Here is a 14,541-nt window from a genome sequence, read left to right as displayed (position 1 = left end):
GGTACTATTTGGTTCGTAGGATGTACTGTCTATTATTTCCCTCTTTTAGGTGAATATTTTTGTTGGTAAATTTCGTCCTCTTTCCACGTGCCAATTTTGTGTTTCCTGTAATAGTTATTAGTCGTCGACCATCATGTTTACAAATTTCGTCATTTCTTTTGCGCGGGGATTACGAGTTTATTACTGGCAGTCAAGTTCCTAGGGAATTAGGCCAATTTCGTTGGGAAGTTTCTCTGGTAGGGCATCGCCCTAGTTTTTACCTTGCTTGAGAAATTACCTGAAGAAGATTCGAAATGACAGCAGTCGAGTTAATAAGAAATTTTCTGGAATATACTTCCCTTCATCGCTGAGCAAATTTTTATGAAACGCAATGACGAATTAATTCGGTATATCGAGTTATGTTTGCTCAGCGATCCCTGCTTCTCACTGAGTTACCAAATACGATTTTTTTCAAGGTAGTTAAATTAACTGTTTTTCACATTGTCGGGTACCTTTACACATGAATAATTTGCATGCTTTTAATTACTACTTTATAATTGAATACTAAAGCTAATTGCTAAATAAACGCCATTGTAATTACAGTGGATATTTTGAAAGGAGTGGCTACTATATTTTGGACCGTCTGCACGAGTGTATTTTATTCATTAATGACGTTTATATTATCAACAGCAGCAGGTTGTAAAATATTCCTCGTTTTACGTATATTGTAGGTAGTTAAAGGAACCCTTTGCAGATGCTACAATAACGCATTCATTTTTTATTTATTTTTACTAAAATACTTCATAAAATATACATATTTAATATTTTTATGCACGTATAATTATTAAGAAAAACCCTTTGATTCCAGCGAATGGAATCACATTTAGTATTTAATCATATAAAACGCTCCCTTAATTAAAAATTTAAATCTCCCATTCTACTTAGCAAAAATAACCAATGCTGCTGGTACCGTCATAAACACAATCAAGTCTCGAGCAGTTTGAAAAGCTGTAAGAGTGACAACGAAGACAGAGAAGCGAGAAGCGTGAAAAGCTTTCTACAGGCACGAAATACAGCGCGCGGAGAACGGAAGCGCGAGCATGTAAAGGCGGGTTGCTGTAATTACAAATTCGGTTGGGAGATTCGAAGGAGCGGCTTGAAAAGATGATCAACGGGGCGGAAACGCGGACGACTTCGCGAGTGCAAATTGTTGTTCGTTTCGTCAAAGCGGGGAACGGCACTTTCGAAGCACCATCGCGCTTACGAGAGCAGTTTCCAGGTAAATACTCTCCTTGCTTTAATAAAGCCGCGGATCCTTGATCACGAAAACACTCAAGCAGGTGAATAGACAGGCGAAGTTGAGAGCGCGCGGCAATGTTACGAGGTCGAGCCCCTTTAATGCTAGACCAATTGTTCTTTTCCCAGCTAGATTAGCACGTGATGCGCTTTTTTCCTTCGATCATACGCTGTACACTGCCGTTCTTCGCGCTAATCGCTAAATTTTATTTCGATTATATGAGGTAATCCGTTTCTGTGATCCACTTTTATTAGCTAAGAGTATAGAATCATTTTCTCAATTACGGTAAACGATGAAATGATACTTTCGTGCCTGATCGAGAATGCTCTATTTTTTCACTGATGCAGACTTAGCGATTAAAAAAGTGATTAAGAAATCTCTTCTTCTTAGAAAAGATTTTCAAGATAATATCAGAGGATTGAAACTTTGCAAGGTAATTTTTGAACTTTGAAGAAAGAGTTTTTTCCTTTTAGCAGTCCTATGAGTCGAGGAAGTTCTTTCAGTGTTCTGTAAGTTTCCACTAAACAAACCTTAGTGTAGACCACTGCTTCTATTGCCTCTGTATTTACTTCGCTTGAGAGTATTCTTATCTTCTGTGTGTCTTTAATGCAGGAAGCTTCGCTTTATTGATTTAAAGCACTTTGTTTTGTATTTTTGATCAAATTTTTCGGCGAACTTTTATTGTTTTCAATTTAAACTGCTTCTCTGACACAACCCCCGTGAATAAAAGACGAGAGGAAGCAACCGTGTTTTTTTAAAAAATACTAAAGTCACCTTCAGGCTTTTTTCGTCGATAACTGAGTCAGTCGACATTCCGATAACTTTCAGATGCCAGATTATAAACACGGAACTCGCAGACGGCTGTATCAGATGCAATAAACATCAGCTAAATGCGGACTGGCATTGTGTTTTTTATATTTCAATGTTGTATCACCACTATTCGGGTAGGTTCATTATTCATGCAGCGTTATTGAAATTTTATGCAACAGATTACGAGTTTTTAGGCCAAAATACGGATTTCAATTAAAAACAGTACAAAAGGAAGTATTCAATATTCTAAACGTAAAGTTCCACTCTCGAAGCACGTAAATCTTGAGATCACTGAATTATATACTTTACAGCAGTTCACTAGAAGGAGTTTTAATCAAATTTTCAAGCGTTTTTTGCGATTGAATCCACGTCCGACACGGGGGTGGAAAGTTTACGTGAACTTTTCGTCTGTGAGTGTTTTCTTTCTGAAATTTCCAGTGGAACTTCTTTCCGAAATATGTTTTCCAAGTCGGTGCTTTCTAAACGTCCGTGCAAGTTTCCGCCCCCTACTGTTACGTAACAAAATATTTTTACTCCAGTCCAATGCTCGTTGTAAGTTCCATGCCAATACAGTGGAGGCGAGTGTATACAAGGGTTCAGTTGTCTGTCAATGCACTCTATGAACTATGCTGTGACATAAACTCACATAACTTGCAAGTTATCTATGAAAAACTTTATTATCAATGTTATACAATTACATGAGGTTAGATAAAATTCTCGGTGCCACTGAGAAAGAATAATTCTTTGCTCTAAAATTAGTAAAAATAATACTATATAATACCTATTATTAAAAGATGTAAAATTACTTCTATAAGGCTGTAAAATATTCAGCTATATAAAGTATTTTAAGAATCATTTTATCATTAAAAGCAGTTGAACTGATTCACTGAATTCAATTAAATACTCTGATGATTTAAATGTTCAAAGTGTTAGTTTTAATTACCTACCGACTGTCTTCTGTCAAAGCGAAGAATGATTAATTAAATCATAATTAACTACACAGAGAAACTCTTAAGGTAACAGTTTACCACGCAACTTTACATTTAAATTACATCGAGTATTATTAAACGCATACAATTCTGTTCAACGAGGCTTGACTGCCGAGAGCACAAGCCAAACTGGTAGAAAATATATTCATACATAGAAGTTGCTTGCGCAAACAGTTTCAACCGGCGCAATTTCGAGAATGGCGCGAGAACATTGAATTCTCTCAGAATCTCCTACTGAAACTGGTTTTTCGGTCACATGGTAGACCTTCGTGCAATCCCTTCAATTACTCAAATCTCGAACGCAGTGCAGCAACATCGTGGCTAAGACGATCGAGGACAGTTACATGAAGAGTGTCCCTCGAAGGATCTCACGTTTCGTTTCCACAACATCAGCCTGTTTACGAGCAACCCGCCTCTCGCTTTAATAAGTCGCGAGGAGATGCAGCGCGTTCCATACGCTCGCGAAAACACTTTCCTCGACGAATAGTAAAGGACGAAGGTAGAGAAAAAGCGAGTGGAAATGTCGAAAGAGCAAGCAAACGTTCGTCTGTTTTCGCTACGTGGTGCTCTTACGTTATCGTGCTCCAGTCCGGGGTGTCTCGAGTTTAAAAGGTCGAACCAACCCGCTTGGGTTTCTACTTCTGCTCTCTCCTCTCTGACCTATGCATGAGATCCAGCGAAAAAAGAATTAGACTGAACAATTATAACAACGCATCGCTGCGTAATTTTGAAGATAAATTCTCTGGCTATTCCTGCGATATTTTGCAGGCTGAAAAGAGATCTTGTTACTTAGATATATGAAGCTGGATGGGCAAAACATTGAAAATATCGCTAAAAGCAGATTTAAATAATGATTCATTTTGGAGTAAAAGAATTTTTAGTAATTTTTGGTATATTTTCCTGGTCTCATAAATTCAGTGGATAGTTCCTCTGCAGCTATTGTACTTCGTGAATTCATTAAAAAATTGTTTAATTAAAACAGTATACTGAACTAATGTAGTGAGCGAATTTTTAAATAAGTCAGAAAATGAAATTTTTCTCTCATTAGATTCAGATTAAAATTTAAATACATATATAATATTAATAGATACTATTTTTGGAAAATACGTAACAGTAGACGAGCTCTAAAAACATTGCTTTATTATAATTTCAATGAAACCTACTTCGCACCAATTTATCCCCTCAGCAAATTATTCAAAATTACCCACCCACGTTCTGATCCAACGACAAAAAAGACACCTTTGATGGGCCAATTTTTCCTTTCTTTTTTTTCCTATCGCGACACGTAGGTAGAACCACTGTATAAACGAAATCCCAGCGATGTTGAAAACTTTCCTAAGGAATCCGTCGTGTTCTTTTTCCAAGAACGTGGCTATCTTCCGGCCATTCGTTTCTTCTCTCTCGGTGACAAAGTGTGGCCAAGGGAAGTTTGTCAAATTCGCCAGTGGTAGCTTTTCCAGCCAGCACCGATGAAGATCCCACTGTGGGTTGCGCGCACACGACACGCGGATCGTGATCCCTTCGCTTATTCTTCCCTTCCTCTATTACCCATCTTCGACCTCTGCCGAGTCCTCTCAGGGCATACACCAGGAGTTTGCGAGGGAAGTGATGCCCCGGCTTGAATCCAACCAGAGGGAAGTTTAATCGAGGGAATACTGTTGATCCATGAGCTCGAGGCGTGCGCGGCCGCGCGCACCAGGCTTTTTGGTGGATAAGTTCAAATAGGTCAGGCTCCTTTTCAAAGCGCGATAGTTATGATAAGAGGGAGTACTGGTCATCCTATTGGAAATGACACGTAAATGGGAATCCCTAAGTAAATTGTGGTGAACGGTAATTTAGTCGATGGTGCATTTTTCATCTGCAGCCTCGGTAGATGTGGGTTCGGCCTTTGTAAATTGAGCTCCTCGGCGAGCGTACGAAATGAGTGTAATCGTTTTAGAATGGTAATTATAGGGATATCGATTTGGAGGATTCAGTTAAAGGAGATGGAAGATTTTTCCTGCAAGCTTCTTTTTTTAGCTACAATATTCTATAATATATAACTCGATTGATATGGTTTTAATAATGGGTTATAAGTAACTCTGTTAGAGAATACTGTATCATATTGTGCAGACATTTTCTTGCTTCTATTATTTTTAATATTGAAATTTGATAAGAAGAAATTTCGATGGATTTTTAATAATGAGTTATAATAAATTCAGTAGGGAATAATAATGATTAAGATATTTTACCGTAATCAATTGTATGACGAGGTGAAAACTTCGATTCTCGCTTAAAGTCAAAAGCACAGTGAAACGGATGGAGGAAGCTTCACGACAGAACTTTCGTCCAAGTAAATTCAAATGTGCATGTTACTTTCCACGAGAAGTTCGCAGTTTCCGAAAACTCGACCACAAGAAAAACGGATCTACGGAGTGTATGGCCAGTGAGTTGCAGAGAAACTTTGCTACCGCATTAAGTATGAAGATGTTCGTTAAAACAATTTCCACGGTCGTTTGACAGTGAAAGAAAATATTCTGTAGCCGTTTGAGTTAACGATAACTCTAGCTTCAACTGCAAAATGCATCTTATTATTAGATAGATCGAAAAATACTATCAAATACACATGGATCAAGTTTTACCTGATAATAACACACCAATTTTTCCTTAAAAAGCTTAATAAAATTCTTCGATCAAATAACAGCAAAAAAAGCTCTCAATTTGTGGCGGTTCATTAGTCAGAAGGTTCGGTATTGCGAGTACATTATTATCGAGAAGACAAATCTCGCTGTTGAAAGTCTGTATGCAACACGAGGAACAATAAGTAACTGATTTTCAGAGGGAAAGAGGAATCAATGCGGTATGGTTCGCGGTAGAGTTTTTAACCACGAGAGACCGTGGTGCGTTGTTTACGCGGTTATTTGTCCTATTTCAAAGCGAAACGAATTAATTTCTATGAGACCGACACAAACGTTAATTCACCGTAAAAAATGCCTACGTTTTTGTTAAGCGTATACCCATAAAACGAACTTATTATCACGATCAAACCTCGTTTCAAGAGCCACTTGGATTATGCTTGAATACCTTTACGAGTTCCACTAAAACTTGAATTTCTAATTTCATGGGAAAGTTACTTTCTTTAATGCTCTATATAATTATTATATATTATCACGTGTAATAAAATTACTAACAGAATCATTATTTGCAACGCAATGGCCAGATTGTCGTTTCTTTCACTCCTCTTTATTATATTTCCCCACAAGAGGAAATTTCACTAATGATCATTCCATTTCAATTAGCACCTACATATTATAACCCTCTAGATTTACAATTCGAATTAATTATCCTTTCGAACGACATTCGTACAACTACAATGACACAGACCCCAGCTCTGTCCCATAAGCAGTCTTATTAAAGACAAGCATTTCCTATAAAAAGTTTTACTTCTCTTCCACACACTCCAAACTCTGACCTTAAATTCTGTTCTCCTTTAATACCATTGATAATTTTCCATAGAAATTGCGCTCTACCCAGTAACAAGGCCATTCGCCTCACGGTACAACTTTGCATGGGGCCATCTCTTCCAATGGCACACCACCGTGCAGACTAAAAGCGTAATTCTCGGTCAGGAATCGAGCGTGTCTTCGATAAACCGCGTCCCGATTTTCCGCGCGATCTCCTTCTATTTTCTTTTACGGAGGCATACACCGTCGTCTCTTTTTCCCTCCCCTCAGCCAGCGGAAATTTTATCAGAACGTATCGGATCCTTGCGCGGGAAACGAACGGCACCCGATAAGTATGCATTCTGCACGGGCTTGGTTTCTGCACGAATAACGATCAATAAATAACAAAGTTCCAACCATTGTACATGCACCAGTGTATACTAACAATGTCTTTATTCCGTGCCCCCCTCTCGCCCCTTTGCTATTCAGGTGAAACAGCTTCGTCGGGGCATAAAGTGGGGAAGTAAATTTCGGGAAATTCTTCCGGCCGCGTCTGACTTAACAGGAAACTACTATCGTGGCCGTTAGTTTTACGCCACTTGAACGAAAACCGTTTCCACGACGCTTTAAAACGGTGTTCACCGCCGCTCCTTTCCGCGCTGATACATCCTGCGCATTTTCGCGATTGAAACTTTAATCCCTTATCGATCCTGATTCCTTGATTCGCGTTCACCATTACCGCCGCCGTCCCTGGATTATGTATTATTAATAGCGATGCTATGAGCGGGAACACTGCTCTTAATGACGATTAAAAATCGACAAGGGGTAATCAAGGGACTGATAAATGGCACGAGGGCGCGATTAGCGAGTATTAACCTCTCGGGGACAGAATGCTTTTAAATACGGTTATCAGAGAAATGGTTTTAGAGAGGGCGATAAATCTCCTGGAGGTTGAGAAATTGTGTTGTATGAGTGGTAATAAGGTTTGAGTAATCTTGAGCTGCTAATTATTAGGCATAAGAAAATTGGTCGATTCCGTTTTCTCCGTGGTCCCCATATGGAGATACTGATACTTTTTTTCTTTTAACTGGTAAAAGTCGTAATTTAGGTAATTATCTCTACTCTTAATAAATTAGTAAATAATTCTAGAATTTATACTTATTTAAGTATCGATAATTGTTAATGAATACGAAATTGAATTTGAAAAATGTCCGAGTGCGAAAGGTTAATTGCACCACTTTCGAAACTAGCCACCAGATCCCATAATTCAAGAGATATGTGAACGTCGATTAGATAATTAGTTAATTAAAGAGTGATTTACACGGCCGATGATGCAACGACTTGTCAGAAATTACAGAACCCGTGTAAGGATCTGCAGACTGATAAAAATTACATCCAAACATCGATCAGTGCTTAAACAATGAGACGAATGACATCATACGCCGCTTATCGTCAGCGCTACCTTACTTCTAATGATAGCGGAACACACGGACCTACTCTGCATGGCTTCTCAACCGTGTCCAGCTTTTTCTGCCTAGTCGCATGACATTATATTACAAGGTGACGACAAACGGGATATAATAAATGAAATAAGTTCAGGGATACCGATGAAAGTCGCACGAATTCCAGAACGCCCAACGGTTCGAAGCATCGCCCATGGCTGGTCTCGTATCGCCCAGCATCTAATCACCGCGTGGCAGTTCAACGCGCGGCAATCAATCATGTTATTATATTAGACTGACTAAACCCGCCTCAGGATCCCAACTATGTAAGTGGTAATTTTCTTGGCTCTAACCATGCCTGCCTTTGTGCCACCGTCTCGTGATGAATGCATATTTCGTCTCTCGTTAGAGCTCTGTCCGAAAAAGGTCTGGTATTGAAGTGGGAGAGCGACGATGGGGAAATAATGACCCACGCTTTGCTCACTCCTCGCAGAGCATATGGTACCCACATTCACATTCTCCTAATTCCTCTAGCGATGTCTAAGCGATGAGTTAATAGTAATTGTAAGGTATCCGATTGTTCTACCGATAGCGTTGCTAACAGACAACTGTTATCAGATATTCGATGAATAATTTTGCATAGGATTTGCCTTTATGCAGGTAAAGAAATTGAAATGTTCTAACAATGAATAAAGACACTCTGCACCTCAATTTCAAATTTGAAGGAGATTGTCTCTAAATAGTATGGAGTATATTGAAATTGCTTTCAAACTCTCTGTAGAATATTCAAAAATTTAATACTTCCTCTCTGTAACCTCATCAATATAACATGAATTATCTAATAAAGATAGTTTCAGTTCTGGGCAACTCAGCTCCTGCTATCATAAAATATAGAAAGAGAATATAAAACATGTTCATTAACATTGTTCTTTACTATTCTAAATATATACAATATTTGTGCATAATATTAATGCAACTACATTTGAGGAGTACCTTTCAGAGACAAGAATTACAATTTTTTAAAATAATAAAATAAAAAGATCCCAAGTGTCCCCAAGCATTTCCCCTACCAGGCCGAACAATTTCTCCAAGAAACCCAATTACTCACGAAAGAAATCGAACCTCCAGCTAATAATCGCTCATTTAACAGCTTATTGCGTCCGAACAGTCTCCGTATCCACCTCGTCCGAACGGGATCGTGTCCAGGGAACAGCGGTCCCAGTCCCCAGTATCCAGCCCCAGCATCCCAGCTGTTCCCTTTCCACCGTCCAGCAGTTTATTTCCCCGCGAACCTTTATCCACCTACTATCCATCTACGTTCCCCCGGTTCCCCAGCGACCGTCGACATTTTTTCTTCTCGTAGCGGGCGTCATCTGGAAAGGGCAGGTCCGAAGGGACGGCGGAGAGCAGATGAGCGTAGGATGAGGAGGCAGACGGCGACGGAGGTGGGCGTAGGTTGTCCGTGCAATCGGTGGGATAGTCCAGGACTGCTGCGATTTGGCAGCGATCCACCGGCGGCTCTCCGAGAGGGAGCTGGACCCTGGCCAACTTTCCACGGCCGGATAGGGATTTCGGTTCGATGTGCGGCGACAATATTCTACGTTTATACGAGAACCCACCGTGTCCCGTCTCCCTCGTCCCACCGAACCCCGCGTGCCCCCAGCGTCACCCTCTGTCGCGGTGTCCCCCCTTTCGTCCACCCGTTCGATCCTGCGGGTCGACGGTGCGCAGCCATTGTGTCCCACACTCGAAGCTGCCGGTTCATTTCGCTGCTCCATAGGCAGCTGAAGCGACTTATCGAGTGACGGAGTATATAGGCGCACGGAGCCAGAAAACCGCTGAACGTGCCGTTGAATACCTATCCGGCGGTCGTACACACCGAAACGACGCTGATTTCGAGCGTGATCGAGGAACCGATGCGGAGGGAGGGAGGAAGACGGTTGATGCGTCTTCTTCGATTCAGGGTTCATTGATTTCTGCCTCTTGTTCCGCGGTTGGAGGCCGCGGGGGACTTCGAGAAACCCCCTGGTCCACTCTCACTTTTTGTCTACTTATTTCGAGCGCTCTTCTTTTCGTCCTTTGTTTGGGGGCCCTGTGGGCTTGTGCGTTCGATGCGCGGAGAGATTCTGCGAGTGTGTAGGGAAATTAAGGTAAGTGCAACTGATGCTTGTATTTGGACGAGGAGGTCCTGGTTTTGGAATAGCATTGTTGAAGCTGGAGCGAGAAATGTAAATTTTACGTTTCATTCTGGTTGGGGATTACTATTGTTGCAGAAATCGGACTGCGGCAATATTAAATACCGAACGACCATCAAAGATAACAGGTTTTAATTAAATTCCTTCCCTGGCATGTTCATGTCAATTAATCTCGGCAAATGTTTCAATTAACGGTTTAACGGTAGATACTCCATTTCTGCTGACCCATCGCAACAAATTCACCGACGCGGATGTTTCCTCGTTTGAATTAACTTTTGACCTCTTTCGGCGAACTTTGGAAATTCGTTGATTAAAAACTTTGTTTATGACACGGGATATCTGGATCGATGGCTATCGAAAAATGAAAGCTGTTCGCGTATACTTCCACCGATATCGACGCCAGCGAGCCTTCAGTCGATGGTTAAAATTCAATGATACCCTTAACAGTCTATGTTGTAATCGGTGGAGACAATGTTTGACAGCTACCACCAGATTTCATTTGGCTCCCTCTTCAGCGATTGTGTTTGTAGTCACGTATGTGTGACACATATCTCGGACATGAAGTTAGTTTACTCCATGGGACTACTCAAAACTTGCCCAAATTTAGAAAATTGTTTGAAATTTGAAAGATGGTACTTCATTGATTGGATGAGAGGAACTATGACTAAAATTGGAATATCAGAGTCAGGAAATGATGATTGAAACCACCGCTGAAAATGGAGATGAAAAAGCTACTTGATCTAATATTATCACAGACCCTCTAAATCGAATTGCCTCGACTACAACCTCCAATCTTTCCACATGAATAACACATAAAAACAGAAGATACATTGAATAATTTTAACTTCCACAAAAATCACTAACTGACAGTCTAACATAGTCCCCTGTCAGCCTCCCTTCCAATTTTCTGTATCCGCCAGAATTGTACGACACCAGCTCAGCCAGGATCCGTTTTACCGCGGAATCGCCATTTGCGTGACGCAGCAGAAAGATATTGAAGAATCGAGCAAGCACAGGCCATAAACGCAAGCGACGACCCTTTTCCTCGAATGATAATGTAATAAGTACCCATGATAAGGGAAACTAGTTTGATCGGACGAAAGAGCCACGGTGGGAACGAAATTGGTAGGTCAGCAACGTTAAAATCGCTGAGTAGAAGGGAGGACGGAAATATAATGGATATTGGACGAAGTCAGTGAAGAAAAATAGGGAATCGAATCCGTTTGCTCATCACCTTATCGTTTAAGTAATAATTGCGCTCCTGCATTCGATCCGCTTAATTCACTCTTCGCCGAGGAAGCATCGGTGACAACCAATTGCGATAGTCTTGGCCAACAGGGAAGAGTTACGCGATTGCGGCGGTGATACATGGGTAGATAGCTAAGGAAGAGAGGGATCGAGCTCAATGGATTTCTAGTAAGCTCCCCTATAAGGAATATCGAAGGCGTCTTATCGCGAACGATATTTGTAACCGAGATTCCCGATTCTTGCCAATTTACGTTGCACTTTCGAAACTGCTCGCTGCAATTACTCCCTATTGATTCAGGGCCAAGAAACCGAACAGTTACGTAGCCTTGCCAGCTCACGGCATCTAATTTCGCATCAGTGGGTTAAAAGTGTTGCCTAAATGATGATAACTCGCTGAATTTTCTGACTAATTGCGGATAACGTCTGGGTAAGGTATTGTTGTTTTAGACCGCGTAACTGTTGAGCTATTCGTCCCTTTTGTTATCGTACATTGTGCAAAGGAAATGACGCGAAAACATGGCAAGCTTGATTTTCAGCCGAAATAGCACGGCATGTACGGGGTATGAAATTAAAGAGCATGACCCTTGAGGGTTGTTAGACAATTCGGACCTTGGACTGCAGCCCAATTAACCCATACATGCACTTACCCCTCTGCTTTTAGCCAGAACTCGTTCTATTGTTGGAGATTACGTTGGCATATCTTTTAAGAGATCAAGAGAGAAGTTTTGAATAAGTTAGGCATAGTTTTCGTCTGAATTGATTTTCAAATGACTGTGAATTATGAAATTTCTTCCTAGAAATAGATTATTCTAAGTAAGGAATAAAATCTTTTCTAAACTCTAATAGCCATACGCAATAATTAAACTCATTACTAATTTGAACACTTCTAGAAAGACTAATAAAGCTTCGTTTCAATTTTCCTCTGCTAATAATTATCGAATATTAGTATCTCATAATGGTAATTAACGTCGAAAATGGCCTCTAGAATTTTGCATAGCCACAGGGCCACAGGAAATAGCGTATATCAATTCAAGAGAACGATCTATATGTATTCCAATCTAAACGTAACAGACACCTTCATATCTCATGAAAATTTAACGATCCAGTCATCCTGGACATTGAAGAGACATTTAAGACGACTGACGATCATCGCCTGTCCTTTATAACAAAACGGTTTCGTAGCAAAATTGGCTGGCTGACCCCGATCATATATTTGATAAGTGTCTGTACAGAGCGAAGTGTGTACAAGGTAGTACACCGATAGCCCAGCCCCTCTGTCCAGTGCATAAGGACGAGAGTGTACTCTACGAGGATCTCGACAAACGTCATAGCTCACGAACTTATACCATGTACGTGTATAGGTGTGTACGTGCAAGCATACTCACGTATTTCATTGAAATAGAAAGGGTATTCGCCAGGCACCGAACAGTTGAGCCTTGCTTTCAGGAAGCTCGTCCATCTGTCGCTGAACGCATGAGGTCCGCCCTTGTCGTGCTGGCACACTCTACCGACTCGCGAGTACACCGCCTGAAACACAAATTTGAGGGTCTCGAACAATTGGCTCCTTCGATTCTTTTTACTGGGCGCGCGTCTTATTTGAACCTGCGCCGACCATTGTGCCAGGCTGCTTCAGTCTGTTTCAACGTCACCAAACAGGGGACAGAAGGGTATATCTTGATGAGGGAAAATTTGCTTGCCAGTGAAAGATTGATAAAGTGGATTAATGAAGGGTTTTTCTTTAGGAGTTTCATCGTTACGATGCATTTACAGTAATTTTGATTAGCAATGTTTCTTAATAGTATTTTCGTAGATTTTATGTAAATTGATGAAATCACAGGAATTGAATTTAGAAAATTTGAAAGCTTTACCTTGCCACAGTTCATGTACTCGACAGCAGTCTCTCGGTAGAAGAAGAAGACGTAGTCCTCGTACGCGAACGAGCTGACGAAATTGGGTCCTGCAATTAGGAGATTGAGTTTTGTTAGCTAGGACACATAGTGTTTGCTTAGCATGGTCATTCATACGAATGAAGACACGATTGTTGAATAAGTCCGAGATATGTGGTGTTAAGAAAATTGTGTGCTGGAAAATTTTAATATAAATACTGTATACTTGCGTTGCTTTCATATAAGAGGATTTCTTTGCATTATTACTTTACTAGGTTGTTAAGTGGTCGCTGCAAGAATGCACTTTGCAAGAATGCCACGTCGTTATTAGATTTTCGAGAGTAGAGCTTGTCACCGAAACAAAAATTTACAAGAATATGGTTATTTAATACTTATGCAAGTTATGAAATTAGAAATGCTTAGAATGTCTTGAATTCATGTCACTTACTGTTCAACATACCAAAAGCATACTTGCATAAGTATTTTATAATTATATCTTACTTTAGTTAGAGCACGAGCAGAATTTTGAATATAAAAAAATTGAGATATTAATTATCAAGCGCAGTGTATTAGATACCTATTAAATATCAGTTGTAATTTTGAATAATAAAAGGACCTCAAGTATTCAGAATATGTCTTCATTTATTAAGCTCCTTCTCTAAAACGTCTATTCCGTTTTATTTCCTTTTCTAATCTTCTCCATTCATGTTCTCCATTCATGTTATGTATTCGAATAACAGCCGAGATGTTTCGTGATGCAGTGAAAATTATCTCTTCATTTCACGATCACCGATGGATCTTCAATAACGTTGCAATTTAAGAGAACCAACCGATGATAAATTGCCAAGAGAATGGCCGCATGGAAATTGCGATCGATCAAAAATTCCAATAGATAAGCTTAAAAACGGATTACGTAATTTTGTATGAAACTTGTATCGCGAATTCGTGGCAGAATCTATCGGCTATAAATATGAGAAGCACGAGACTAGGGGACGGGGGTGGGGAAAAGGTAAAAAACAGCGTGTCGACAGATAGGTAAATTGCAACGCGTAATTTATGCAAAGCTTCTTACATCGCTTAAGCATCATCCATTATATGCGGAGAGTAGCGTAATAACAAACACAATAACATGCGATAACTTTTCACGTGCAACGATGTCGTAAAATTTTATATGGATGCGGCGCACGATGAGAAGATAGAAGCACTCAGAAATAGGATGGAAATTGTTCGGCGTTCCCTATCACGTGGCCGTTTGTCCAAGTGTTGCCATTAA

The 14,541-nt window shown here is 40.2% G+C and overlaps 1 protein-coding gene across 2 annotated transcripts in view; it reads right to left on the bottom strand.

Annotated features, from left to right (window-relative positions):
- The window catches only part of LOC143181118 (semaphorin-1A), a 260,427-nt gene that overhangs the window by 13,924 nt on the left and 231,962 nt on the right, over positions 1-14,541 (bottom strand). For both annotated transcript variants that reach the window (XM_076381357.1, XM_076381358.1), the window contains exons 8-9: positions 13,251-13,339; positions 12,768-12,909 (exon numbers count right to left, since the gene is read on the bottom strand). In XM_076381357.1, the coding sequence (XP_076237472.1) occupies positions 12,768-12,909; positions 13,251-13,339 (231 nt within the window). The remainder of the gene's footprint in view (positions 1-12,767; positions 12,910-13,250; positions 13,340-14,541) is intronic.

This window comes from Calliopsis andreniformis, chromosome 6 (assembly GCF_051401765.1).
Source record: "Calliopsis andreniformis isolate RMS-2024a chromosome 6, iyCalAndr_principal, whole genome shotgun sequence".
NCBI lineage: Eukaryota > Metazoa > Arthropoda > Insecta > Hymenoptera > Andrenidae > Calliopsis > Calliopsis andreniformis.
This window is presented reverse-complemented; position numbering and strand designations above follow the sequence as displayed.